General features: G+C 36.0%; 2 protein-coding genes across 3 annotated transcripts in view; both read left to right on the top strand.

The window, feature by feature from the left end:
- Positions 1 to 26254, top strand: part of LOC130091087 (NACHT, LRR and PYD domains-containing protein 12-like) — a 287371-nt gene that overhangs the window by 153985 nt on the left and 107132 nt on the right. The gene's annotated exons all lie outside the window — the stretch shown is intronic.
- LOC130091105 (interferon-induced protein with tetratricopeptide repeats 2-like) lies at positions 6349 to 7893 on the top strand. The gene is made up of 2 exons (XM_056258802.1): positions 6349 to 6397; positions 6609 to 7893. Exons 1-2 carry the CDS (start codon positions 6393 to 6395, stop codon positions 7891 to 7893), a joined length of 1290 nt encoding a protein of 429 aa, XP_056114777.1. The 5' UTR covers positions 6349 to 6392.

Below are 26254 nucleotides of genomic sequence, written 5' to 3'. Positions count from 1 at the left end.
GACATGTTTTTCCCGATGTGACCGATTGGTACAGACCAAAACTCGACCATTTTTCAGCAGCAATAACCAGCCAAATTTGCGAGTCCATTCAGTTCAGTGGCATTATTTACGTTCTGTGCCTCCAAAATGGCCGACTTCTGGATTGATGACGCGTCGTAAAACCCCTCTATTGCGTGTGAGGATGCTGGAGATGGAAAGATTTAGCCTTTTCTCACAGCACTTTAAATAATTAAACTTATGGCAGATCCAGAAAGGTTCAAACGACAATCACCAGTGACAACTGGAGATTCACCAGCTCCAGTTGTAAAATAATTCGGACTTCGGAGTGGGTAGAGAAAAAAAAAGAGACTGCAACCGGCCCACGCGAAAACAAGGATAAACATCGGCAGGGATTTTCCGTGATTTGAAGGGGTTCAAAACGGACGCAGAGACGGATTTTTTCTGTTGGACAGGTAGACACAATAGTTCAAACGTGTAACAGTAGCACACTTGTTTGCTTCCACACAGTTACGGAGTTTCCTTTGTTATGGCTTTTTTCGTTTAGCTATTATGGTAAATATTAATTATTTTGTGCTAGCTATGAGAGGGAGCAATTCACCTCTACTCCAAGAAAACCAAAACCGCCTCCTCCGAAATTAGATATATTCCAGTTTCAAATATGCATCGGATTACAGATAGGCCTACGTGTTTTTTTTTTTAATTCAAAGAAACATTAATTTATTGGTATGGCAATCAGAAAGTCTGCACAGAAATGGAAACTGAACTATAATACACATTAAATGTAGCCTAGTCACGCAATGCTGATGTTGTTAACATTAACAATTTGAGAACAAAGTATAATTTGAAAGGTTTGACGCGATCGTTATATTTAATCAACACGATTTAGGCTACTGCAAGGCTTTTTTCCCCTTAGTTGATCAGAAAAAGTGGATGTTAGGCCTGCTTACTTGTTCAGATGATATTTTCTGATGAAAATTATTATGTTGTCATGGTCATACTGTACTTTCAAAAAGTAGTAGAATGTGTGATTCTGAATGCCAGTATCCACACCGGCGCGGTGACTGACAGACGCACTGTCTCCTCAAAACATTGTGTTAATCCGCGCTGTTTCATGCCGATGCACAACAATAATTCCGCGAATAACTGCAATTACAGATTTCGAACAGAGATGGCGACAAAGAGGAAAAACTGTGGACTGCAGCTTTAAAGTAACACTATGTAGTTTTTCAACCTTCATAATATATTTCCAAGACCCTTGTGATGGTACATCGACTTAAAATAAGTTAAATGACATGTCTGCCATAGCCTGACGTGGTCTGTATCGCTTATGGCACTATGTAACTTCGGGTTTGGGTAGGAACCCGTGCACAAAAAGAACTACAAAATTCGACTGCTTTACGGCATACGTCACTTCCCCCACCACTTCCTCAAATTGTCTGTGGCCATTGCAGACATCCCAAGTCTCCCGGGAGTCTCCCGCATATTGATAGCATCTCCCTGATGCCCGAAAATTAGTTCAATTCTCCCGGAATCTAGAGCGCGCATGCGAGACAAAACATACTGCGCGCATAACATACATAGCGCGAGCACGGCAGAGAGGGAGAGAGCGAGAGACCTTGCGAGTGTGCCTCACGAATAGGGTTGGGTATCGTTTGGGTTTTATCCGATTCCAGTACCTACTCGGTATTTTTTAAGCGGTTCCGGTGCTTAAACGGTTCTTAAATCGGTACTTAAGAAAATGAAACCGCACACACTTTATCAAAAAATAATACCCTTTAATTTACAGGGCCAAACTGGACACAATATTAACTTAAATCTTTAAACAATATAAATACAAGTAACATATGGTAATAATAAAACCAATATAAAATACAAATTCATATTTACATAATATCAAATGAAACAATATTGTATCAAACAATGTAATAATACTGGAGATTAATAGAGATTACTAGCAGGCAGAGCTGCCAACTCTCACGCATTGACCGTGAGACTCACGCAAATGACCCTTTTCACACAGAAAAATCGCGGACAAAGAGGACACGGACAGACAAGACAGAGAAGGTTACTTTTGATAGGGAACAAATCCACAGCTGTCAGATTCTGTCAATATTTTTACGAGATTCACACAATAAATAACGTTTTGGCTCTTTGAAATGTGACAGATCGCTGTAGCGCGTCAGTTCAAACGGCACGTGATACAGCAGCCTACAAATCCACTGCTTCTTTGAGTGAACCTATGAAAGAGAACATCTCTGGTTACTGGTGTAACCTATGTTCTCTCAATAGGGAACGGGACGCTGCCAAGCTCCTCGCGCTGCCGACCAGCTTCCTTTTTCGGCAGAGAAATCTGAGGAGCAGATGGCGCGCGCGCGCCAACATATGACGACGTAAGTGCGTCGATGCGGCGCCCGCGCCATTAGCCAATGAATTGGCTTGATTCTATATGGGATTCAGACTATCGGCACACCCAGAGGGCGTTCTGACACGTAATTTTACACGTGAAATGCAGCCAAACCTTGCGAGAAAGAGCGCGCTTGCGAGACAGAAGAGACTGTGGTCCAAACTGTGTAGCACACGCACGGCGGAGAGAGAGCGAGCGAGAGACCTTGTGTGTGTGTGTGTGCCTAATGAAGTTAGGCACCGAAATCAGGCACCGAAATTTTCGTTCTTATTCGGTCTGGTTACTACCGTTTACGTCGGAACCGGTTCCCTATTGGCACCGAGTTTCGGTACCCAACCCTACTCACGAAAGCTAGTCAACCCGCCCCCCCCGTCAACAATCCAGTCACCAAGATATACCTCCCTGAAATGACTTTTTGCAGGTTGGGATGTCTGCCATTGTTGATACCAAAGCCGGTGCTGGATAAACAGCGAGCGTGCGCGTGTGACAGTAGGCTGCGGAAGGCTAAATTATTTACGACAGCGGTAATGGACAATTCCACTTCCAACCTGTAGGGCGACCGCAGAGGAATATTTACTTGGTGTTGCTTTAAGCAAAACTCTCTGTGACCTATTTGATTAAAAAAAATCCATAATCCATACGGTTACATTTTTATCCATGTCAGCAAGGCACTGTAATAAAATATGAATCTTAATGGAATTAAAAGCTGAACTGAAGCATTAGTTGAAGGTGTTTTGTGACCATATTCAATAATGTTAATTGTGTGTCCTCGGTTCTCCTTTGTTCTCTGTATAAACTGACTGATGTCTATCTGTCCTCAAAAAGTGTGAGATATGCAAGCACCCTTTCTATACATTTGCTCAGAATAGGGCAATTAGCTTAAAATCCTTTTAGAGCTAATAATTCTGTATTTTTTGGTACTGGTATTAATTTCTATAAACATGCACAGCATTTCTATCAATAAATATTGAAACAATCAATGCTGTTGAAAAGGTCGGAAATTTCAAATATTTTGGATTGTTTAAATGTTTCTTTACTCTAAATACTCTTCTTAACTATAAGAAGTATATGCAGAGTCTACATTTTTCTCATCTTTAAGATGCAGATTAATTAATTAATTGTATTAGGCCTATTATTATTTTTACAATATGGAGAATTTTGCAGAAGGAGTTTATAAACCATTTGACAAAGTTCTTAGATGTTCTTAGATGCATGAAATGCAAACCACTGTTATCTGAGTTTCATTTAATTAAAAAAAAACTATGAAAGCCCATTTCTGCCACATAAGAAAAAAATATCATGCTCTGGTAAATCATAATTTTGACATGCTTACTAGTCCTAATCATGAAATAAAAAACGGAAATTATGACATACTATCAAAAATATTATATTAAAAGGCATTAATTTGGATTAAGTTTGATTGTGATAATCTCAAAATCTGCAAATATTGGTCACAAGCTTTGTAAGATGCTCTATGGCTGAATATTTTGTGGTACAATCACTGTAACAAGTAAACAGATTAAATGTCGAAAAATTTAACCTTTAGTCTGCAAAAAAATTGTTGTAGTGATGGATCTTGAAAAGTTGGATTTTGTCTTCACCTGCTGCCAATTTTCATGAACTACAGTCTGATATCTCTAATTGTACTAGCTGGTTAAATATTTGTGTTACGCTCCTGCAGAACGGGGCAAAACTTAGTTACAGATGATAGGCTACAGTTAAATGAGAACCAAATGACTCTGGAATGAAAAATATGTCTTGTTAGTTTCACTGCATTCCAAAGCATAGGCTAAAATCCGACTTTTTATACCACTACATTCCAGAAAAAAAAGTCATTGTTTTTGATGAAGATATCGAGACCTTCAAAGGCTGCGTTTACACTTGGTATTAACATGCGACCTGTATCCGGAATCAGATATGTTCCAGATACACATTGAAAAAACAAGTGTAAAACGCACTTCTGATCGGAATTCAAAGCTGTTATTTTCAGCACTCATTTTCATGAGCCATTAAAACAAGAAACTGGTGTGAAGTCACACACACATGCAGGGCCGTAGCTAGAGGATTCAGGGCCCCCTGAAAAAATATTGATGTGGGCCCCCACCACCATTTATTGTCTTATTTTTTTATATTTATTCATCCAAGTGCAGTGTGTTGTATTTGTGTTTTCTTTATGTATAGCAATAGAAAAATCACTTAACCTAGATCCAATGTCTCAATAGGTGTTAAGCATTAAGTGTAAAGATGCCTCACATTTACCATTGTGTGGTGAATTTTCACGGGGGAAATCCAGTCATTTCAATAAGAATCCATGATCAAAAGAATTTGCAATAGGTTTAATTTGGTCAGATTTCACAATGGGTTCAAGTTGGTCATGTGGATTCTCTGTCTTGGTTTGAATAAGACTTCTGTACGAACTGTGCTTCATACATCTCTACACTATTTGACATAGACTTTTGACCGTGAAATTTCACCAAATGTGACCACAGCTTAAATAAAGCTGGAAATGTATTTGTGTATTGTAAATGCATCATAAAATATGATTCCTTAATATGTTATATATTTTTTATGTATTAATTTTTGCATGATATATAACAGCTATTCTTACAATACCAATAGCAAGAAAAAAGGTAACATTGTTTTTTTTCATAGGTATGTTAATGTTGTGGCTTTACATTTCGCATTAATAGTATTTTGACAGTAGTGGCCCATGTACAATTTTATCTGTAAGAATTTATATTTAATAATTCTTTCTTTTTTTCTGTAAAGTGTAGTGAAGATCTTTTTTTAAGAACATTTAAAAATGGCATTTTATATGGGGGAGTTACCATATTTTATAACAAGGGCATTGACAAATTATCAAAAAGTGTCACACTTCACCTTTATTCACCTCCTGTATTTAAGACATTTAACTAGCGCACTATGAAGTACAAGATAGATTCCCCTATATTGCCAGATTAACTATCAAAGGGAGTTATCTCTACCCAAGCACATGTCTCACTGTAAAACTGCAGCAGTTTTCCATCCTATTGCCTGTAATAAAAGCACTTGTTAAATGGAACTTGTGACAAAGTTATTCAATAATTACAGTTTCCAGTTTCTGTTTATCAAGGAAAGAGTTACCGGTAACTGACTTTAAATACACACTGAATCTGACGAAGAGAGAAAGAGCTGCAGAATCAGCTGGAAATAATAAAATGTTTTTAAAAAGGGGAATTGACTTTGTAAACAGCAGCACATAATGAGAACGAAACTGAATATAAATTTGTTGGTAACACTTTACAATAAGATTGGATTTGTTATCATTAGTTAACTTCAGTAATTGAAATGAACTAACAATAAAAAATACATCTAAACCATTCATTAATCTTAGTCAATATCAACATTTATGAATACATTATTTAAATCAAAAGTTGTATTTGTTCATATTATTTAATGGAACTAACATGAACTAAAAATGGGCAGCTTTATTTGAACTAACATTAACACATCGTATAATAAACACTGTAACAAATGTATTGGTCATTGTTAATGTTAGTTCATGTTTATTGTAAAGTGTTACCAAATTTGTTATATAATATGGTAAATATGCAAATCAATTCAACCATCTGAACAGCCAGCTAGAAATTAAGTAGGTCATGCCACAATATCAAATGAATAAAAAATTTCTGGAATATAATAATTATACATGACACTTAAAACCTGCATCTAAAGAGTTTATTCTTGAGGAAGGCGGCAGGCTCTGGACTTTATCACTGTGTCATTACGTAAACTACACTTCATTGAAGTAAAAAAACGAAACCTTAGACAGAATAGAAACTATAGAACAACCAGGAGCTGGCGTGTTTAACGACTTCAGGTAGATAAGAATATGGTTTTATGAGCGTGATCATTATAAATACAGAACAATCTCTCAGCAACTCACACGAAGCTCAAATCAGCATTGCTAGAAGGAACATCTCAAACCAGACCACCACTAACCATTATTATGGAGTAAGTACTTTCCCAATACAAATATGAAATAGTCTAATGTAGGCATTTAAAGTGATTTACCAGACTAAACTCAAGATTGTATAAAAGTGTTGTGGCTTAGTTGAAACTGTTGATGATCTGTCCCATGACTGCTATGATATTTTTGTATGTAATCCAAAACACAGCATTTGTAACTCCTCATTAATTGATCTTTTTTTTCTGAATGTGTCAGTAATTCTAGTCTGAAACGACGTCTTGAGAGGCTGGAGTGCCACTTCACCTGGCATCTGGAGTGCAGTACAAATGAACTCCAGGATTTTCTGAGCAAGCTGAATTATATGGACCAGGAAACGTGCACTTGGCCAGTTCACTATTACAACCTGCTAGGCTACACTCATCAGACTCTTGGCTCCAACACAGAGGCAGTGAAGCACCTGCACAAAGCAGAAAGTGTGATCCAGGAGCAGGGAACAGGAGTCCAGCTTCAGGTCAACAAAGCAAACCTGGCTTGGGTCTACTTCCATTTGGGAGAGATGGATAAAAGCAAAGGATATCTAGAAGAGGTGGAGAGGCTTCAGCGAATGCATCCTGCTCCACCTGAATGCACTTTACACCCTGAAGTCAGCGGAGAAAAGGCCTGGACGTTGGTGAAGTTTAACAAGTCCAAGAAGCGCGAGGCGATTGATTACTTTAAGATGGCTCTAAATGCAGAACCAGATAGGAAGGAATGGCACAAAGGACTTGCCATAGCCATGAACATAGAATTTGTACCGCCTGAATTCACTCTAGATGAGATTGTAGAGCAACTGAAAATTGCACATGAAAAAGAACCAAATAGTTTGTTCTTTCATTCTCATTATTTACTAAAACTGTGCAAACAGACAAATGTGTCCATTGAAATGGACATGCAAGGTTTACTAGAAAGAACTCTTGAAACTGGAAACCTGGAGTGTTTGCAAGTTATTCTCAGGTATTATAGAGAACAGGATTCTTTAGATAAATCTATTCGAGTAGCAGAGACAGCTCATGAAAAGTTCCCCTCTTCAGTTAAAGCGTTGAAACAATTGGCAGACAGCTACAAATGGAAGATTTACAGCATGGAAGACAGCGAGGAAAGGGAGACTTTGGCTAGGAAATCCATTAAGCTCTTTGAGGAGGATCTTAGATATTACCCTCACTCATACAAAGTAAAGATAAACCTTGCATCACTGCATTGTTACACACACGAATTTGAGAAGGCAGATGAGATTTACAAGAATCTCCTGTCAGAGGAAAATTATCTTTCTCCTCATAGACAACAGCACTTATTTTATAGTTATGGCCAACATCTAAATCATAATAGATCACAATCCAGAGAGTCAGTCTCCTTTTACATGAAAGCAGCAGAAATCCCAGTAATGACAGAATGCAAACAAAAGAGTATAAAAGTCCTTACAAACATTATGAAAAGGGGCAAAAACCCTCGCTGTATGGAAATTGTGCATTTTCTGGAGGAGGCAATTAAAACTTCTGATTAAAATGTGCTCTAAAGCATCAGACAAGTTATGAACAATGTCCCGTCATACATCAATCCTCAAAAATCATTATGGAGGATCTTTAAATGAATTCACTCAATGCAAAAACCATAATGAAAAAATTTCAGAAAAACATGAAAATGGGACAAATATCTTAATTCCCAATCTAGAGTCAATATACTGTATTCAGTGTTATATTTTGTTGTGTTAATAGACTGTAGATTCCAATACCTGTTCAGTTTTCATTGAAGTAAAAAAAACTTCTTGGAGTTATTGCATCTAGTTATAACTATTGTTCACATTTGAGAAAGAAAAAACGTTCGCAACTGCTTTCCTTTGAGACTTTCATTTCTGAAATGTGGATATACAGATGTGTTGCTTACGGTAGCTACATGTTTCAAATACAAGAATAAACATGTCTCTCTTTCATTTCTGATTAGTTTTTTAGTTTGTTGATAAGATTTACTTGACCTGCTCAGTTGATTTTGCAACTTTGTTTTCAGTGTGCAGTAACATATAATGAAAACCCTTTTCTTACAGTGTCTCACAAGTTGAGAGCATTTTAGACATGATTTTTCTGTTTTCCATTTTCTTAAGGGCACTTTGTAGCTTGCCAGTGGAAAGGCTGAAGATACATTGTGACAAACTGAATGTTATTTACTGTAACCAGCACAAATACAAGGTCACTTTCAAATAAATGTGTATTGTTGAGAATTTACAAGGTGTTTGATGTATTTTCTAAAAATTAAAAAAAATAAAATAAAATTGTTTCCCTTCTTGTCAAAACCCATAATTCCTATCAAAGGCACAGTATTGTTCATGACTTTTATTTGAAATACAGGCTATCTGATCCTGCTTACACATAGTATCTAAAATTATTCTTGTTTCCTTGGTAATGATTTAGCCATATTTTTTTATGAGAGTCTAAGTTCCAAAGAAAGCTCTGCTGATTGATGCAGAATTGGGAAAGCTCTATTTAACACATTTGGCATATTTAAAACATTACAACATTCAACAGAATTCTGCATAAAACATTCTGCAGAATTCAAAACATTTCCCCAAAAAAATGAGCATAGAAAATGTGGAAATAAAAGAAGCAGATTTGATTTCCTCTGGGCCACGAGCTATCATATTGATAGCAGCACTAAAATGAATAACACTTTTATGACATATAGGGTGACATTTGTTTTGAGTGTAGCTGTATACACTACTATTCAAAAGGTTGGGATCACTATTATTCAGCACATGAACATTAAATTGATTAAAAGTGACAGTGAAGGCACTTATAATGTTACAAATGATTTCTAATTCTAAACCAATGATGTTCTTTTAAACTTTCTATTCATTAAAGAATCCTAAAAAAATTGTATCACAGTTTCCAAAAAAAAACTGTACAACTGTTTTCAACAAATAGGTGAGCATTTGAGGCTTCTTTCAAAAACATTAAAATCTTACAGACTCCAGACATTTGAATTGTAGTGTACATTATAAATACTTTGAGCTGTGAATAAAACAGTATACATAACTACTGGGCAAAGGACATCATTTCATTTGTCTGACCAGCCAATCAGATATCAGCTTGAGAGACACATTAAAATATCAAATGAAATATGAAACACTTTCTTTTTTGGCAAACTCATAAAAGTATCACAGAAAACGTCTCCTTTAAATCACCAAATTCTTAATAAAATCCTGTATTTTGGCAGTAGAGCCGTGTGTTTGAGCATGTGTTTGTGGCAGTCCATCTGACGGATGAGAGCTTTGGATCAGAAACAAAAAAAACCTCTCATATAAACCTGTTTAATTCCAGAGGAGGCACTTTCATGTTTCTTGACAGCAAAATTACTGTCCTTTTCTACTGCATTAGAAATCTCCTACCTGGTTGTGAGTCAGTTTAAGCAAGAGCTCCCTCTAGTGCAGCGTATGATCACTCTCACAGCAGCCAGAATCACAGCACTGCAGATCAGATAGACTCCACTGAGGAAGAATGTAGATGTGTAGGAGCCTGTCTGATCCACTAGCCAACCTGAGAGAGAGAAAGGGAGAGAGAGATTTCATAAAACACTCTGATGTAGTTAAATATAATGCAGGCACATACAAGTGAATAAGCAACTGTATGTGTAAACAGTAACTCCGTAACTACAGTAACTTGTGTGATTGATTCTTGGCATGTATTGGAAAATGAGAATCTGTCTGTGTGTTTGTGAGCGTGAAAAAGAGAGTGGGTAAATCTTCTCTGACCTCCAATAGGTGGGCTGATGAGGTAGGGGATAGCGTGGAGGAAGTAAACAACTCCCAGAGCTGAGGTCAGTTGGGTGGAGTTGACCATAGACATCATATAGAGCTAGACGCACTATTGGCCACTGGGCGCAAGAAATGCGGCCGCCATCTTAAACCGGTCATACTCCTATTTGCGTTGCATAGCAGCAGTAGATGCCAAGGCACTGTGCAGCATATTCCTGCTCTAATCGGTGGACCATCACTCGGGGATTACTTTTTAAAAGTAAGATTTAACATTTAACATTACCGTAGGAGACCGGGGACGGTTGTAACACGGGGCTAGTTGTAACACTACCAATTTCACCAATCAGGGATAAGATAGGAGTCATGTGACAGTTTCAGTTTCCTTAGGCTTCCTTTACGATCTCACACGGAGGTTTTTGAGGTTTTCAAGTCTTTGTTGCAATCTCTCCTGAAGCTACAGCAGAAAATCAAATTCTGAGATAGGAAAGTAAAAAAACATAACAGGATAATATTTTGTTTAGTACTTCTACCGTTGTAGATAATGTTGTATGAGTTATATCAGGTCAAACTGTAGTTTCTAATGATGTATCAATCTCCTGCTAATTTCAAAGCACCATGCTAATACAGCTAGTTAAACAATTGTGACAGTGGTGGGGTAGGTTGTAACACGTGTTTTGAAAGTGTTATTGTGTTAGTGTATAAGTCCATTGTGACTTAAAATTCATTTCATTTGTTTGTTCTTGTCACCATTGTGACGTAAAATGCATTTCATTTGTTTGTTCTTGTCACCATTGTGACTTAAAATGCATTTCATTTCTTTGTTCTTTTTCACCATTGTGACTTAAAAATGCATTTCATTTGTTTGTTCTTGTCACCATTGTTTACACATGCACAAACACAAAATATGCACATACACCCCCCATATTCACACATATTTTATTGTTGCAGCCATTCATTTAAAATAAAAATTTTGTTGTGGCATATCACTTGGAATACCCTTAGTTTTTGTGCATTTTGTCTACCTGTTACAACCTACCCCAGTATGTGTTACAACCTACCCCAGTAGTGGGGTAGGTTGTAACAAAGGACCACCTTGTATTCATGATCATCTCACAAAGTCTGTGATATATTTTGAAGAAATTTAAATTGTTGCCATTTGTAGTAGACAAATATGGGTACTTTGCCTAAAAGTTTCAGACGTGTAGCTAAAGAAAAAAGGTTGTTTTAGGTGCTGAAGAAAAAAGTGTTACAACCGTCCCCGGTCTCCCCCTATTAGTTGTATTTTCTGAATAAAATATTCAAAGCACCAGAAGATCCATTCTGTGAAAAGTCATGCTTGTGTGGAGTGTGGCAAGACCTTCAGCATACTTGAACGTCTCAAAAGGCATCTGAAAAGTCACTCTGAAGAAAGACCGTTCACATGCACTCAGTGTGGATATGGATTCAAAATGAAAGTCCACCTGAACAAACACATGAGGATTCACACTGGAGAGAAGCCGCACACGTGTCATCAGTGTGGGAAGAGCTTCATACAGCTGTCAGGTCTCCGCTATCATATGCGACGTCACTCTGGAGAAAAACCTTATCATTGTGATCAGTGTGGGGGGGCGTGGCCAAGATGGCGAGCGAGACACACGCATTTTTTGTGCTTAAAAACTAGCTTTCTTTTTACGCCGTATGAACAACAATAACGTTCATAGTTTAATGGTGTGAAGTCTTAATTTGTGAGACATAGCGAGGAAACGATCTTACGCTTCGAGTTTTTCTTAAATTGTTTTGTATTTGATACATTCCTTTACGCAATGGCGGAGAAAAGGCCTGCAAAGAGCAAAGATAAAACCGCGTCTGGGCGCTCAAAGGATTCTCCTGATCAGACAACCATGCACTCATATGCACGGAAAGGTGATGATTGTCTTATACCCCTGCCCGAATCTGAGCCTTGCACCCCAGATTCTAAGAGAAGTCGGCCTGAACCCACACTCGGGGAGGTACAAGATAATATCGTCAAGATATTAGTGGAGAAGATGACTCAGAATACAGCTGTTCTCAATCAAGAAATACAGCAAAATCGAGAGTGTGTGAATTCTTTGAAGGAGGCTACAGAATTTCTTTTTCAAGAATTGAAGGATGTAAAGGCAGTCATCTCCAATATGAAAATGATGGGTGAAGATCACCAGAAACGGATAGCTGAACTGGAGGACAAGCTCAATGATACGGAAAGGTACCAAAGACGATGGAACTTGAGGCTGTATGGACTGGCTGAACAGGAAGGCGAGGATGTTAAAATCCGGGTGGTTGAAATTTGCCGCTCTGTCATCCCGGAAAATGAGGAAGCCTGTCAACAGCACATTGACGTCAGCCACAGGGTTGGCAGAAAGAGTGTGGAGAAGATTCGACCAGTCATCATCAGGTTCGTAGCTAGATCAACAAGAGATCTCATTTGGAAGAACGCCAGAGGATCGGAATATTTGAACTCGAGGAAGTTGCGGTTTGGGGAAGACCTGACGACAAAAGATAAGGAGGCTCGTAACAAACTGTGGCCGCAAATCGATGCTGCGCGCAAAGAAGGGAAAATAGCTTTTTATGTGGGAGCTAAAGCAATAATCGATGGAAAAGAAGTTCGAGTGTAGTGCGCAATAGCGGCTTGCTACGCTGAAGGCTACGTGATGGTTAATCACCATCTCTGTTTGAGATATTCATAAGGTCTTTTTTGCTTTCTCTATGGGAGCGTTGGACTAGTAGATAATTTACATTATTATGTTTCACATTTTTTGATAGATTTCTTTAAATGTACACACAGGACTGGGTGGCTTTATTTTTTTATTAGTTATGTTGTTCTACGGCGTTTAATGTTCCTTTCATTGCTCGTTTCTGTGTGCAATGTCATTAAGTTTATATTCGTTTAATGTGAGGGGTATTCGTGACATGTTGAAAAGAAAAGCTATTTTTCTATATCTTAAAAAATTCAAGGCCGATTTTTATTTTTTGCAAGAGACGCACGCTTTAGGTTCTGACTACAAGTTTTGGAGGAATCAATGGGGAGATGATCTTTGGCTGTCCTATGGAAGCAGTAATTCTGCAGGTGTTGCAATTTTAAGAGGAATGTTTAAAGGGAAAATACTGAAAAGTAATGTACACTCATTTGGAAGATGGATAATTTTGATAGTTGAGATAAATGATAATATTGTTATTTTAGGAAACATTTATGGTTATAATAATAAAGCTGAGAATCAGACTTTGTTACAGAGTTTTGAAGAGGAGATTTCAGGGATGTTGTTAACATATTCTAATGCTAATTTGGTTTTGGGTGGAGATTGGAACACCATTAGTGACCCCTTGTTGGACTGTCTGCCTCCACGACAGGTTAGACAGCATTCTTTTTCTTATATTAGCGACTTATGTTTGCATCTTAATTGTCTTGATGAATGGAGAGATAGAAATCCTAGTAAAGTTGAGTTTACATGGAGTAATAAGGATGGCTCCAAACAATCCAGAATTGACTTTTGGTTACTGTCTAAAGAACTAGCACAGAAGGTTAAGGAAATTGATATAATACCTTCCATTCTTACTGACCATAAAATGATCCATGTCATATTTGGTTTTGATAGTTTGGCTGAAAAAAGATCTGGGTTTAATTATTGGAAGTTAAATAACTCTCTCCTTGGAAATGAACAATTTCAGAAAGATGTTAAAAATATTATAAAGGAGTCTTATATTAAGGCAAATGCTTCTAAAGCGTTTGGTAAACATTGGGAATTTATGAAGTATTCAGTAAGAAAGTTTGCTATCAGGTTTGGAAAAGAATTGGCCAGAGCCAGAAGGGTTAAAGAGGATTCCATCATTAAACATATTATTCTTATATATGAAAAGCATAATTTATCTCAAATAGATAAAGATTTGTTAGTTAAATTACAATTAGAATTGGATCAAATATTTGAGAATAAGGCAAAAGGAGCATTTGTGAGGACAAGGCGTAAATGGTTGGAAGAGGGAGAAAAGAACTCAAAATATTTTTTTAATCTCGAAAAGAGAAATACTGAATTGTCCTCTCTTAAAAGACTTTTGATTGATGCTAAAATTTCAACTGACTCAAATGAGATCTCTCAGTTTGTAACCAATTTTTATAAAAAATTATACACAAAAAATGAAGATATTGGAGGCGCAGGTTTTTTTTTGGAAAATATTCAAATTAATTCTACAGTAATAGATGAAGATTCAAAACATTTTTGTGATAGGGAAATAACACTGGATGAAATTCATAAAAACATTGCCAAATTGAAGAATAATAAATCACCGGGTAATGACGGTTTAACCGCCGAATTTTATAAAACATTTCAGGAAGATCTCTCTGTGTTCCTTTTAAAAGTTTTTCAGGAAATATTGGAAACTGAGAAAATGTTGCCTACTATGAATCAGAGCTTAATAACCCTTATACCAAAGTCGGGTAAAGATCCACTTAGTATTGAGAATTGGAGGCCCATATCTTTAATTAATAATGATACTAAACTGTTATCGTCTATATTTGCAGAGAGGATGAAGCTTTGTCTGGATACAATTATTGATGACTGCCAGTCTGGCTTTATGCGTGGCAGATATATTGGAAATAATATTCGTCTAGTTTTGGACCTAATTGATTATAATTTCTTAATTCAGGATGAAAGTTATATATTATTCATTGATTATTATAAAGCCTTTGACTCTGTGGACCATGCATTCTTGATGGATACTCTTGCTTTTTTTGGCTTTGGTAACTTTTTTATTAGAGCAATTCGTACAATGTATAGTGATTGTAATACTTCTATCAAACTGCCTTTTGGTACAACTCCCAGATTTAACATTTCTCGAGGTGTTAAACAAGGGGACCCTATAGCTCCTTTCTTATTTTTATTGGTTATGCAAGTGTTGTGCCTTCATGTTAAAAATAACCCATTTCAAGGTATTTGTTTATTTGGCAAAGAAATAAAATGTTCACAGCTTGCAGATGATACAACCATATTTTTGAGAAGTGACAAAGAAATAAATGCAGCACTTAGGTGTTTAGATATGTTTTCGTCAGTCTCTGGCTTAATGATAAATATTAATAAATGTGAATTGTTCCCTTTGAAAGACATGCCTGATGGTGGGGTGGAATTGTGTGGAATACCAGTTAAAAACCAAGTCTCTTATTTGGGGATCAAAATATGTAAAAATCAAAAGGAAAGAATTGACATAAATTATCCTCCATTAATTGATAAAGTGCAAAAGAAATTTAATATGTGGTTAATGAGAGATTTATCTTTGACTGGGAGAATATTGCTATCAAAGGCTGAAGGGTTGTCTAGATTATCTTATACAGCAATGGTTTTAGATGCTCCAAACTCAATTATTAGGCAAGTTAATACGAAAATATACAATTTTATTTGGAAAAATGGGCCACATTACTTAAATAGAGGTATATTAGGCAATTTATTTCATCAAGGTGGTTTAAATTCCATTGACTTTGAAGTATCTAATACTGTCTTTAAAATTAAATGGATTCAGAATTGTATCAAATCTAATAACAAATTGTGGTATTATATTCCAAATCAAATGTTTAACCAAATTGGAGGTATTAATTTTCTCCTCAGTTGCAACTTTGATATTAATAAAGTTCCTATTAAGCTATCTAACTTTCACAGGCAGGCTCTGTTATCCTGGATGCTGGCATACAAACACAATTTCTCTCCCCATAGATGTTTGATATGGAATAATAAAAATATTAAATATAAGAATAAAACACTTTTCTTGGAATATTGGTTTAGAAACAATATTTTATTAGTGACGCAGTTGCTTCGTCATGATGGTCACTTACTTTCATATGGTGAATTTCTGGATAAATTCGTACTGCCGATATCTGCAAAGGATTATGCAGTGGTTTTTGATGCAATACCTTCTGGTCTTCTTCAGTTGTTGCGCTCTGCTAATGCTGTTGATTTGAATATAACTATTGATTTTAATTTGAAGTTAGAGGGTATAAGTATTGTTGATAAAAAATGCAACAATAATTTCATCAGACAGGTTTGTTGTTCATCTAGAATTCCTTCAGCTAAAAGTTTCTGGAATTCACGTTTTCAGGGCATTAAATGGGAGGAGGTTTTTGTGGTTTCCAGGAAATACTGTGTCATTAATAAGATTCGTGAGGTTTCATTTAAAATTATTCATTGTATTTATCCAGTTAATCAGGTCATAAAAAGATTTAAGAAAGATATCGATTTGAAATGTCTATTTTGTAATTTAAATGACGAGACTATCTGTCATCTTTTTTTAAATTGTATTTGTACTAAATTGTTTTGGTGTGACTTTAAGATCTTTTTTAAGGAGATTTCTGGAATTGACATTATTTTGGAGGATAAGGATATAATTTTTTTTTACGATAAGCCTCTAGAAAAGAAAATTGGTTTTGTCCTTAATTTGTTTATTATTTTAGGTAAATATCACATTCATAAATGTCGATGGGCAAAAACTGCACCTAATTTTATACAATTTAAATTTGAGATTTGTCAGTATCTTAAAACATTGGAGGGTGTAAGGAACACCAAGGCAAAAAAGACTATAGACTGTTGTAAAGCCTTGAAATGTTATCCTTTTTAAGGGCCTTTATTATTTTGTAATTAAAGAAATGTATCTGATTTCAATACCCCTATGTATATAGTTTTCTATATATTTTGTTGTTGTGTTTTTGTATTATTATTATTGTTTTGTATTTAATTATTGTATGTTTTGTTATTGAATAAAGCCTTTAAAAAAAAAAAAAAAAAAAAAAAAAAAAAAAAAAAAAAAGTGATCAGTGTGGGAAGACATTTACATCGTCGTCAATTCTAAAAAGACACCTGATGGTTCATGCGGATGAGAGGCTCCATAAGTGCTCTTTGTGTAAAAAGAGTTTTTCACGACCGGACAATTTGAAACAGCACCAAAAAATTCACACTGGAGAAAAACTGTTCATTCAATTCCTCCGTCCTCATTTTTTTCCTTGCAGCCTTCCCTCGCATCCTACAGGGGGTGGAGCTGAGACGCGAGGAAAGGAAGCGAGGAAAGGAAACGAGGATGCACAAATAAGAAATGAGAAGCAGCCATAGTACATCACTTCAACACATAAATCTTATGCACACACACAGTCATGTACACTCTCTCTCATGCACACACACACATGGACACTCATTCCTGTTTACCAAGTGTTAATTTATGTGTTAATACATTATTTTTTAATAAACAACAATATTGTCTCTTTCTTCTAAATGGCCCTTGGAATCTTAGAAAAGAGATAAATTGTGTTTGTCTTCATAAAATGCTATGTAGGACAATAGAGAATAGTACAGCAGATATTTCATCGAGGATCCATATGATTTGGCACTCTTAATATCTTTATATAAATTCACAACAACATATTTCACTCAGTCTCCTGTAACCTACGGTGAATATCACTATTCTACAGTAGGTCATATATAATTATGCCTACTTGTCATCTGATCCAACTATTATACATTTTTTACTTCACAAAAACAAATAGTCTTCTGTAGGCTGAGTGAAGAGAGTGAAGCCCAACTGAACTGAATATCTACAGATCCGTAGTGCAGATCTACACTATAACGTTTATATTTAATTTAACAAAAACACAAAATTGGTCAAAGTCTATGGACGGGACGGTTATTAATGTGCAAGTTTATTGATGTCATTTCGCAGTATATCCCCCTACTGGACGCATCAGGAACAACAGGGGCGTAAAACTGCCAGGGGCGTATATGGGCTCCAGGTCTGCAGCCTCCCCGTATGGGCTATTTGGACAAGGCAAAAGTAATGTTCAGAGTTCATGTTCGCCATTTTAACAACCAGAATCGATTATTTAAAATAAAGAGTATCAGTGTGTGTAATGGGAACCTTTGCAATGAATTTACCGTGTAGTTAACTTACTTGAAAGGTGAAAAAAGCATCTGTATTCTCTGGAGAATAATAGGTCTGACGCTTTCGTGCTATATGGGGAGGCTGCAGACCTGGAGCCGGCAGATATACGCCCCTGGCAGTTTTACGCCCCGGCAGTTTTAGGACCCTGTTGTTCCTGATGCGTCCAGTAGAGGGATATACTGCGAAATAACATAATTAAATCGACGCTTACACATTAATAACCCGTCCATAGACTTGACAATTTTGTGTTTTTTGTTAATTTAAATATAAACGTTACAGTGTAGATCTGCACGGATTAAATTTTCTGTAGATATTCAGTTGGGCTTCACTCTCTTCACTCAACCTACAGAAGACTATTTGTTTTTGTGAATTGAAAAATTAAAAATACACATAGTTGGATCAACTATGTGTTATGACAGGTGATGCTATGACCTACTGCAGTTATAGGCCAATTCACCGTAGGTTTTTATATACAGGAGACTGAGTGAAATATGTTTTTGTGAATTTATATAAATTCACATTTAGATATTAACTATATTTACCCCCATTAGACATGCAGTACCGTGTAATAATATGGATCCTCGAAGAAATATCTGCTGTACTATTCTATTGGTCATCATACAGCTACAAAACAGTGTCCTACACAGCATTTTATGAAGACAAACACAATTTATCCCTTTTCTAAAATTCCATGGGCCATTTAGAAGATATAGACAATATTGTTGTTCACAAAAAAATATTTATTAACACCATTTATGAATTACGATGACTCCCCATATGGTTTGCCACTCTTCTTTAACTGTTTTTTTTTTCTTTAACTGTTCCTGCTCACTGATGAAACATTAAAAAATGAAACATTAAAAAAGTTAAAGGACATCCATGGTGAATTTGACCTTGTCCCTGTGTGTGTGTGTGTGTGTGTGTGTGTGTGTGTGTGTGTGTGTATTTCCTTAAGTAGCTAAAGCAAACACACCTTTATGAGATCCAAGTTAAAGAGAAAGGTAAAGACAGAGTATGATAAAACCCACATTAAGTGCACAATATACCCTACATTTGAGTCCAGATCAGTAAGCTATTTTAAGAAAAAATGTATATTAAGATATAAATGAGATAATTAGATCATCTCATTTATAAGAAACAACTCAAACCAGAATCTACATTCAAACCATATATGGAAAGTTTTTAATGTGTTTTAACGTATTTGAGTGAGTGTGCAGTTTAACTCTTTACTTAGAGAGAGAGAGAGAGATTTACATACCTATTATAAATGTGTCTTTTATGTGTTCACACCATAGACTGTAAAAAAAATTAACATATTTCCATTATCTACCGTAATATTGCTCTATAAACTATGTGGAGTATGTTTTAATGCAAGGAGTAAACAGAGTCTTACCAGAAGAGGCCAAGCTAAAGACAGGCAACAAAAGAAAATTAAAATTAAAATTAATTTTAAATTAGGGGAAGCTAAACCTACACGTGGTTAGCTAAGTTTAAGCCAGATAGAACAGAAACCTGTCAAAATACATTATAGACCCATCCGTTGATATATAAATGAATTGATATCTACCTACCCTAGCTCTATCGAGCTAATCGTTTATAAATAATAAATGTTGCATCATTGCTAAAAAACAATAACTTTAGCAGATTATTTAACATACAAATGACAGAATCTATTTTTGTCAGATTTTAATTCTAACGATGTTAAACTTGATTATACGATATTATTACTTTGTCTTCTGGGCAAGTTTCATCTTCATAAAGACAGAACCATTGAAAGTAATCCTGATTCTAGAATATTCTCCTCTGTCCTCTGATATAAAGTTCATTTTTTTCTTCCTTTAAGAAAATGTCAGAACCTTTAAACTCAAAGGTTTATAAAACAAATAATATCATTGAGTCTGTTGTAAAGAACCTTACATGTTTTTATATTGACAAAATGTAATATTGCATTGATTTGTGTACCCTAATTCAATCTCTTTTGATGTCCGTTTACCCCCCTTGTTTTTTTGTTAAACAGATAATTTAATCCGTGCAGATCACTATAACGTTTATATTTAAATTAATAAAAAACACAAAATTGTCAAGTCTATGGACGGGTTATTAAGCGTCGATTTAATGATGTTATTTCGCAGTACATCCCTCTACTGGACGCATCAGGAACAACAGGGTCGTAAAACTGCCGGGGCGTAAAACTGACAGGGGCCGGGGCGTATATCTGCCGGCTCCAGGTCTGCAGCCTCCCCCTACTCCTTTCGTGTGACTTCTGGAATCTTTTCTCCGAAGGTTAGTTCTTCGTGTTAAGTTTAGGTATGATGTTAGATTTTTTACTTTAAAACAAATGAATGTGGTTTCATTGTTTTTTCGTGTTGTCTGTGGTTTATTTTAACATTTGTGTTAACAATGTGTGTTTGAGTGTACGTCGCCGTCTCGTGATCCTGTTTCTGACCCGTTGAACTGAATTGTTGTTTTTGTCATTTCTATCCAGAGTCGGTGTTCGTGTTCGAGATCAGATTCTGTAACTGTTCAGTGTTCAGATTCATCATGGATGACACACAAACATCTAACGTTAGAGATGAAGATTTTTCTCCAGGATCCAGGTATAGAAAACAATGCGCGTGTTTGTTGTGGAAACCTGCAATTTTAATCCGTATTTTGTTGATAATAATCACATTTTAATATGAACTCTGCAACACCTTTGCTTATATATTGTTTTCTTTTGGAGTCATTTTATTTGAATTTCATGTTAGAGATCTTAAAATATAAAACATTCAATACTCCTTCAGTTTTTGACTTACAAATACTTTCTTTTTTAATATAGTGTGATTTGTTCTTCCAAATAAATGTTTAAAGTTTGGTGTCTACCATTTTAATTAACGATTAACACTTGAGCAGTATATACCAACCTAGATAAACCCTCAGCTTTAACCACTAACACACGACCAGCTAAAGAGATCTCTCATCAACCAAGAATTCAGTTTCTTTTCAAAATTAATGAATGATAGGGGTAAAGTTTAACTCCTTCCTGACTTATTTACTTTTAGATATCTTGATACCTAAATATTTGACAACTCCTTTCATGGGAATATTGCATAGCCTACTGCTGTAAAGTTACAGGAACTAGAGCCATAAGCTCACATTTATTAATATTCATGGAAAGACCAGATACAGATGAAAATGACTGCAGACACATAATTGCTTTTTCAACTTCAGTATAGTCTCTTAAGAAAGGGTAGTGTCATCGGCTAATTGTGTGCATTTAATTTCTATATCTTCTATTCTGATACCACGAAAAATATCTTTCTTAATATGAATGGCCAAAATGTGTAACCAACAAAAAAAAAGCAATGACTAATAGGACCCTGAAAAAAAATTTATACCAATTTTACAGAGCTATTAATCTTATTATTGTCACTGTGGTGCAGGCAGAAGAAGACGAAGAGTCAGAAGTTCCAATGCAAACGTTTTACTAACGATATAACTCAAAGTTGCAGAAGGTTCACACACACACTAAATACAACGGACAAAGACTGACTGAACTGAAGAAACTTAAAAAACAAACACAGATGAACACTGATTTACAGAACACAAGTGAAACAGATGATGATTAACTAGACACAGGGGATACAGATTAACAGATAATTAACTGTGAAGACAACTCGTGATGTGAAGACAGGCAGACAAGTCCAATGAAAACAAACTAAACAGAACACAAGTGTGACAATTTTTTTAAATGTGTCCCCAAAACCATAAAATGTAATGGCTTTTTAAAATAAAGTCATGTTCGATTGTATTGAAAAATCAACAAACAGAATAAAACCAGTATTTTCATTGATAATTTCACTATAATCTATAAGATCTAATACAAGTCTAATATTATTACAAATGTGTCTTCCTTTTATAAAACCTGACTGTCTCTCATCAATAATAAATTATAAGAAACAGAAACTCCAAATATGCCTCGCCGCAGAAGTAGATGAGGCACGTCATTCCAGGAAATCCCTATGGGCATCATACTATCGCTGTAGCTGAATAAACAGAAGATTGAAATGCTTTAATTGATTTATTAAATGTTGTCTTTTGTTGTAAAGAGGTTCATAAAAGCTTCTCATGTTTGGAAAGATGTTTGATGCGTGTTGTTTTTTCAAATGCACGTTATACGTGACTCAAACTCGCAGTGCTTTCAGATGGAGCAGCGTTTACCACGAATCACAGAGCCGTACGTCACTGACAAGCTGCACATAAAAAATAATCAAAGCCTTTGATTTCATAATCACAATAATATAAAACTGTTTAAGCTCATTTTCCATGTTAATTGCAATTAATTGTTCAGCCCTAACAGGGCTCTAGAGTGCAACCAATTTGGTCGCATATGCGACCAAAATTTGTTAGGGTGCGACTAAATTTTTTCCTAGGTCGCACCAGTGCACCTAACGTTCTCGCATGATCGCATCCGTTGCCTCTCAACAAACGAGTCTTTTGTTCTCCTTGCACGCATGGTTGGATCATATCGTGGCCTAAACCAATCAGAGATAGAGATTGGGCGGGTCTTTGCCTCTGATTGGCTGTGGTTCAGATATTCCTGTAGGACTAAAATGCTCCGTACGCTTGTGCTGACTGTGTGATTGAAATAAATTGCGACGTGAGCACCAGAGAATCAGTTACGGCAATCAGCAGCATCAGCTAAATAAACGCAAGAAAACAGACGACGAAGAAACTTTTAAAAATGTATGCTACTTGAACTAGGGCTAGGTGAAAAATATTGATTTCTCGATTTTAATCGATTCTTATTTTTACGAACTGTTGGGCTATGCTGTTTTCAGTTGATGAATGAATGGAACATTGTAGCGATCATCCCAACCAATAAATCGCAATAATCTTTGTGCTTTGTTACTATTGATATGAAACAAAGTCTCAGATTTCAAATTAGGTCAATTTTCTTATAAAATTCAAAAACATAAATAGTGTGTTGACGCTGTTGCGTGAGATCGCTCTGGCTCAGCTCAGCTCAACTCAAGAGCAGCAGCGCGGATCTTCTCTTCCGCCTTAATAATACCAGTTACAGCGCGAAATAAACATGAAAGAGCATCTGAAAGTGTGCTAAAAGATAGAGTACAACTTATCGAAATCCGTATCTTTCACATGGAATCGCTCAATCAGCGTTTCAACCGTGGAAAGACGTCAGTAAAACACTTGTAAACAATGTAATGTAACGTCACATTTACCTCAGAAAAAACATATCCAGTGACCATAAACTCGTTAGCTAGCTAGAAAAATGAACTCTAGGGAGGAGCATTTTGCCAAATATATGCACCATATTGCATATTCATTATAATTTTTTAATGTTTTTCTATATTTAATGCATGTTGTTTGAAATAATCTGGCAAGTTCTTATGCAGCCACCATTTAAATGTTTATATTTCATATAACTTTATTATTATAAAAATAAATAAAAGTGTAATTTAAGTGTTTGTGTACAAATCAGGTAATTTTTACCTTCAATATTAGTAGGCTAATGAAGCATAGTGGGCTACAACTGACTCCCAGTTTACAGCATTAGTTAAGAGATTTGTTTTCCTTGAGAAAATTTGCCATGTATTGTACCTGATATCCAAAATAATCAATATTGAATTGAATTGTGAAATTTTTGTCAATACCCTGCCCTAACTTGAACAATGTAAAAACAGCACTTTAAATGTTTTTTTTTTTTAAAGATTTATATTTTTATATACAGTATAATTGTGCTTCAAAAAAAAAAAAAAATTATTATTCTTGTTTAAAAGCATTTACATAATATATATGAATTTGTATGGAGCTTGATAAAAAGGTGACCTTGAAATTGTGGCGTTAAAGGCGACGCGAGACGAGGAAAAATTTTAGTGCACCTAAATTTTGTGCTGGTGCACCTAAATAAAAAAGTTAGGCGCACCAGTGCAACCAAGGCAAAAAGTTAGTCTGGAGCCCTGCCTAAAATTATTATAATCTCAAAGGATCAAATCTGCTCTGTTATAGTTCAGTTGATCAGAAGAGATCAGAGCCAGAGCCCAGCTGTGTGTCTATGAGGAGTGACGCGTCTATGAATTGGCCAGTATATTTTATGAGTGGAGATACCAAGACTTTTTGCAGGTAAATCATTTCTATAAAAATATGATTATAGTATGGCATTTTGTATTATCAGAATAGTATTGTGATATTAAATAATTATTTTTGTACATTGTTTATAGTTTTTTTTTAATTCTTTATCTGATATTTTAACATATATAGAGTTGCTTACAAAGACCCAAATCTATGAGAGTGCTTAGTTAAAAGTACAGTTTTTGTATCAACATAGTGTAAATAAAAACCTGTGAAGTGTTTATATGGATAAAATAAGTTTTTTTTAATACAGTAATTTAAACTGAAATACAGAAATTGAAATCTCTTTAATCTGTTATAGTTCAGTTCATCAGAAGAGATCAAAACCAGAGCCCAGCTGTGCAACTATGAGGAGTGACGCATCTGGTCATATAATAGAGTTTAAGAGTGGAGATAAACAGACTGATCTCTGGTATAACGTTTTTGCAAAAGATATGATTTGATTATGATACATAATACAAAAAAGACTTATTGTTTATTAACTCTTGTTAAAGGAACACTTCGACTTTTTTGGACTTTAGCTTATTCACTGTATCCCCCAGAGTTAGATAAGTCCATAGTATACATACCTTTTTCATCTCCGTGCGTGCTGTAACTCTGTCTGACGCACCCACCGCTAGCCTAGCTTAGCACAAAGACTGGATGTAAATGGCTCCAGCTAGCATACTAATCCCAATAAGAGACAAAATAACGCAAACATTTTCCTATTTACATGTTGTGATTTGTATAGTCACAGAGTGTACAAATAACAAGATTATATGAGACACAGACATCTTTTAACTGTATAAATATTGGGAACTATATTCTCAGAAGGCGAAGCACTGCTACTTGGGCGGAGTGATAACCGCAGCACCTGAGACGCGCCGTGGTGAGGAGCAGAGAGTTCGTTCAGAGTTGGAGTAATAGAGTCAACAATTACTAGATAGTAAAAGCATAGTTTACAATCATAGGTGTTCGCTGTATTGTAAAGAGCTGTGACAATAATAAACAGGGGAGACCATGTAATAGCATGATGTTTCATAGAATTCCAACCAAAAACGCTGACCTGATGAATCAATATACTTGCTCTGGATATCGATCCAAACACACCTGAAGAGATCATGTTTGCTCAGTACATTTCACTGAGGACGACTATTTTGAAAAAATGGAATTTGCCACACGGACCATGAAACGTGTCCTGAAGGATACGGCCATCCCATCGATAGCACAGACGGGACAAAGTGGAGGGGCTACGGTGGTAAGTGTTCCGTTATGTTTTTAGATGACTAGCCTATTGTAACAGTGCCATTAGCTGGATCTAATGTAACGTTACAGTGATACTATTATATGAATAGGGTGGTCACTACTATTGCAGTTGTTCCCGGGCTCCATGTATCCCCTGTAATGTTAGTATTGTGTTGTCACGAACGCGCTCTATCGCCCCAGTAACAAATGAGCGGAGCTAGAGGTAAAGAAGAAGAAACAACGGTGCGTCTCAGGTGCTGCGGTTATCACTCCGCCCAAGTAGCAGTGCTTCGCCTTCTGAGAATATAGTTCCCAATATTTATACGGTTAAAAGATGTCTGTGTCTCATATGACCTTGTTATTTGTACACTCTGTGACTATACAAATCACAACATGTAAATAGGAAAATGTTTGCGTTATTTTGTCTCTTATTGGGATTAGTATGCTAGCTGGAGCCATTTACATCCAGTCTTTGTGCTAAGCTAGGCTAGCGGTGGGTGCGTCAGACAGAGTTACAGCACGCACGGAGATGAAAAGGGTATGTATGGACTTTTCTAACTCTGGGGGATACTAGTGAATAAGCTAAAGTCCAAAAAAGTCGAAGTGTTCCTTTAACTCAATAATTTGGTATGTTAATTTTACAGCCATAAAGTCCTCAACACGTTCAGATCAAATCTGATGAAGAAGTTTGAGTGTCTTTATGAGGGAACAGCAAATCAGGGAAACCCAACACTCCTGAATGAGATCTACACCGAGCTCTACATCACAGAGAGTGAGAGTGGAGAGATCAGTAATGAACATGAGGTGAGACAGATTGAGACACAATCCAGGAGAGCAGCAACAG

The sequence above is a fragment of the Rhinichthys klamathensis genome, unplaced genomic scaffold (assembly GCF_029890125.1).
Source record: "Rhinichthys klamathensis goyatoka isolate OS25496 unplaced genomic scaffold, OSU_Roscu_1.1 h1tg000159l_1, whole genome shotgun sequence".
Lineage (NCBI taxonomy): Eukaryota > Metazoa > Chordata > Actinopteri > Cypriniformes > Leuciscidae > Rhinichthys > Rhinichthys klamathensis.
This window is presented reverse-complemented; position numbering and strand designations above follow the sequence as displayed.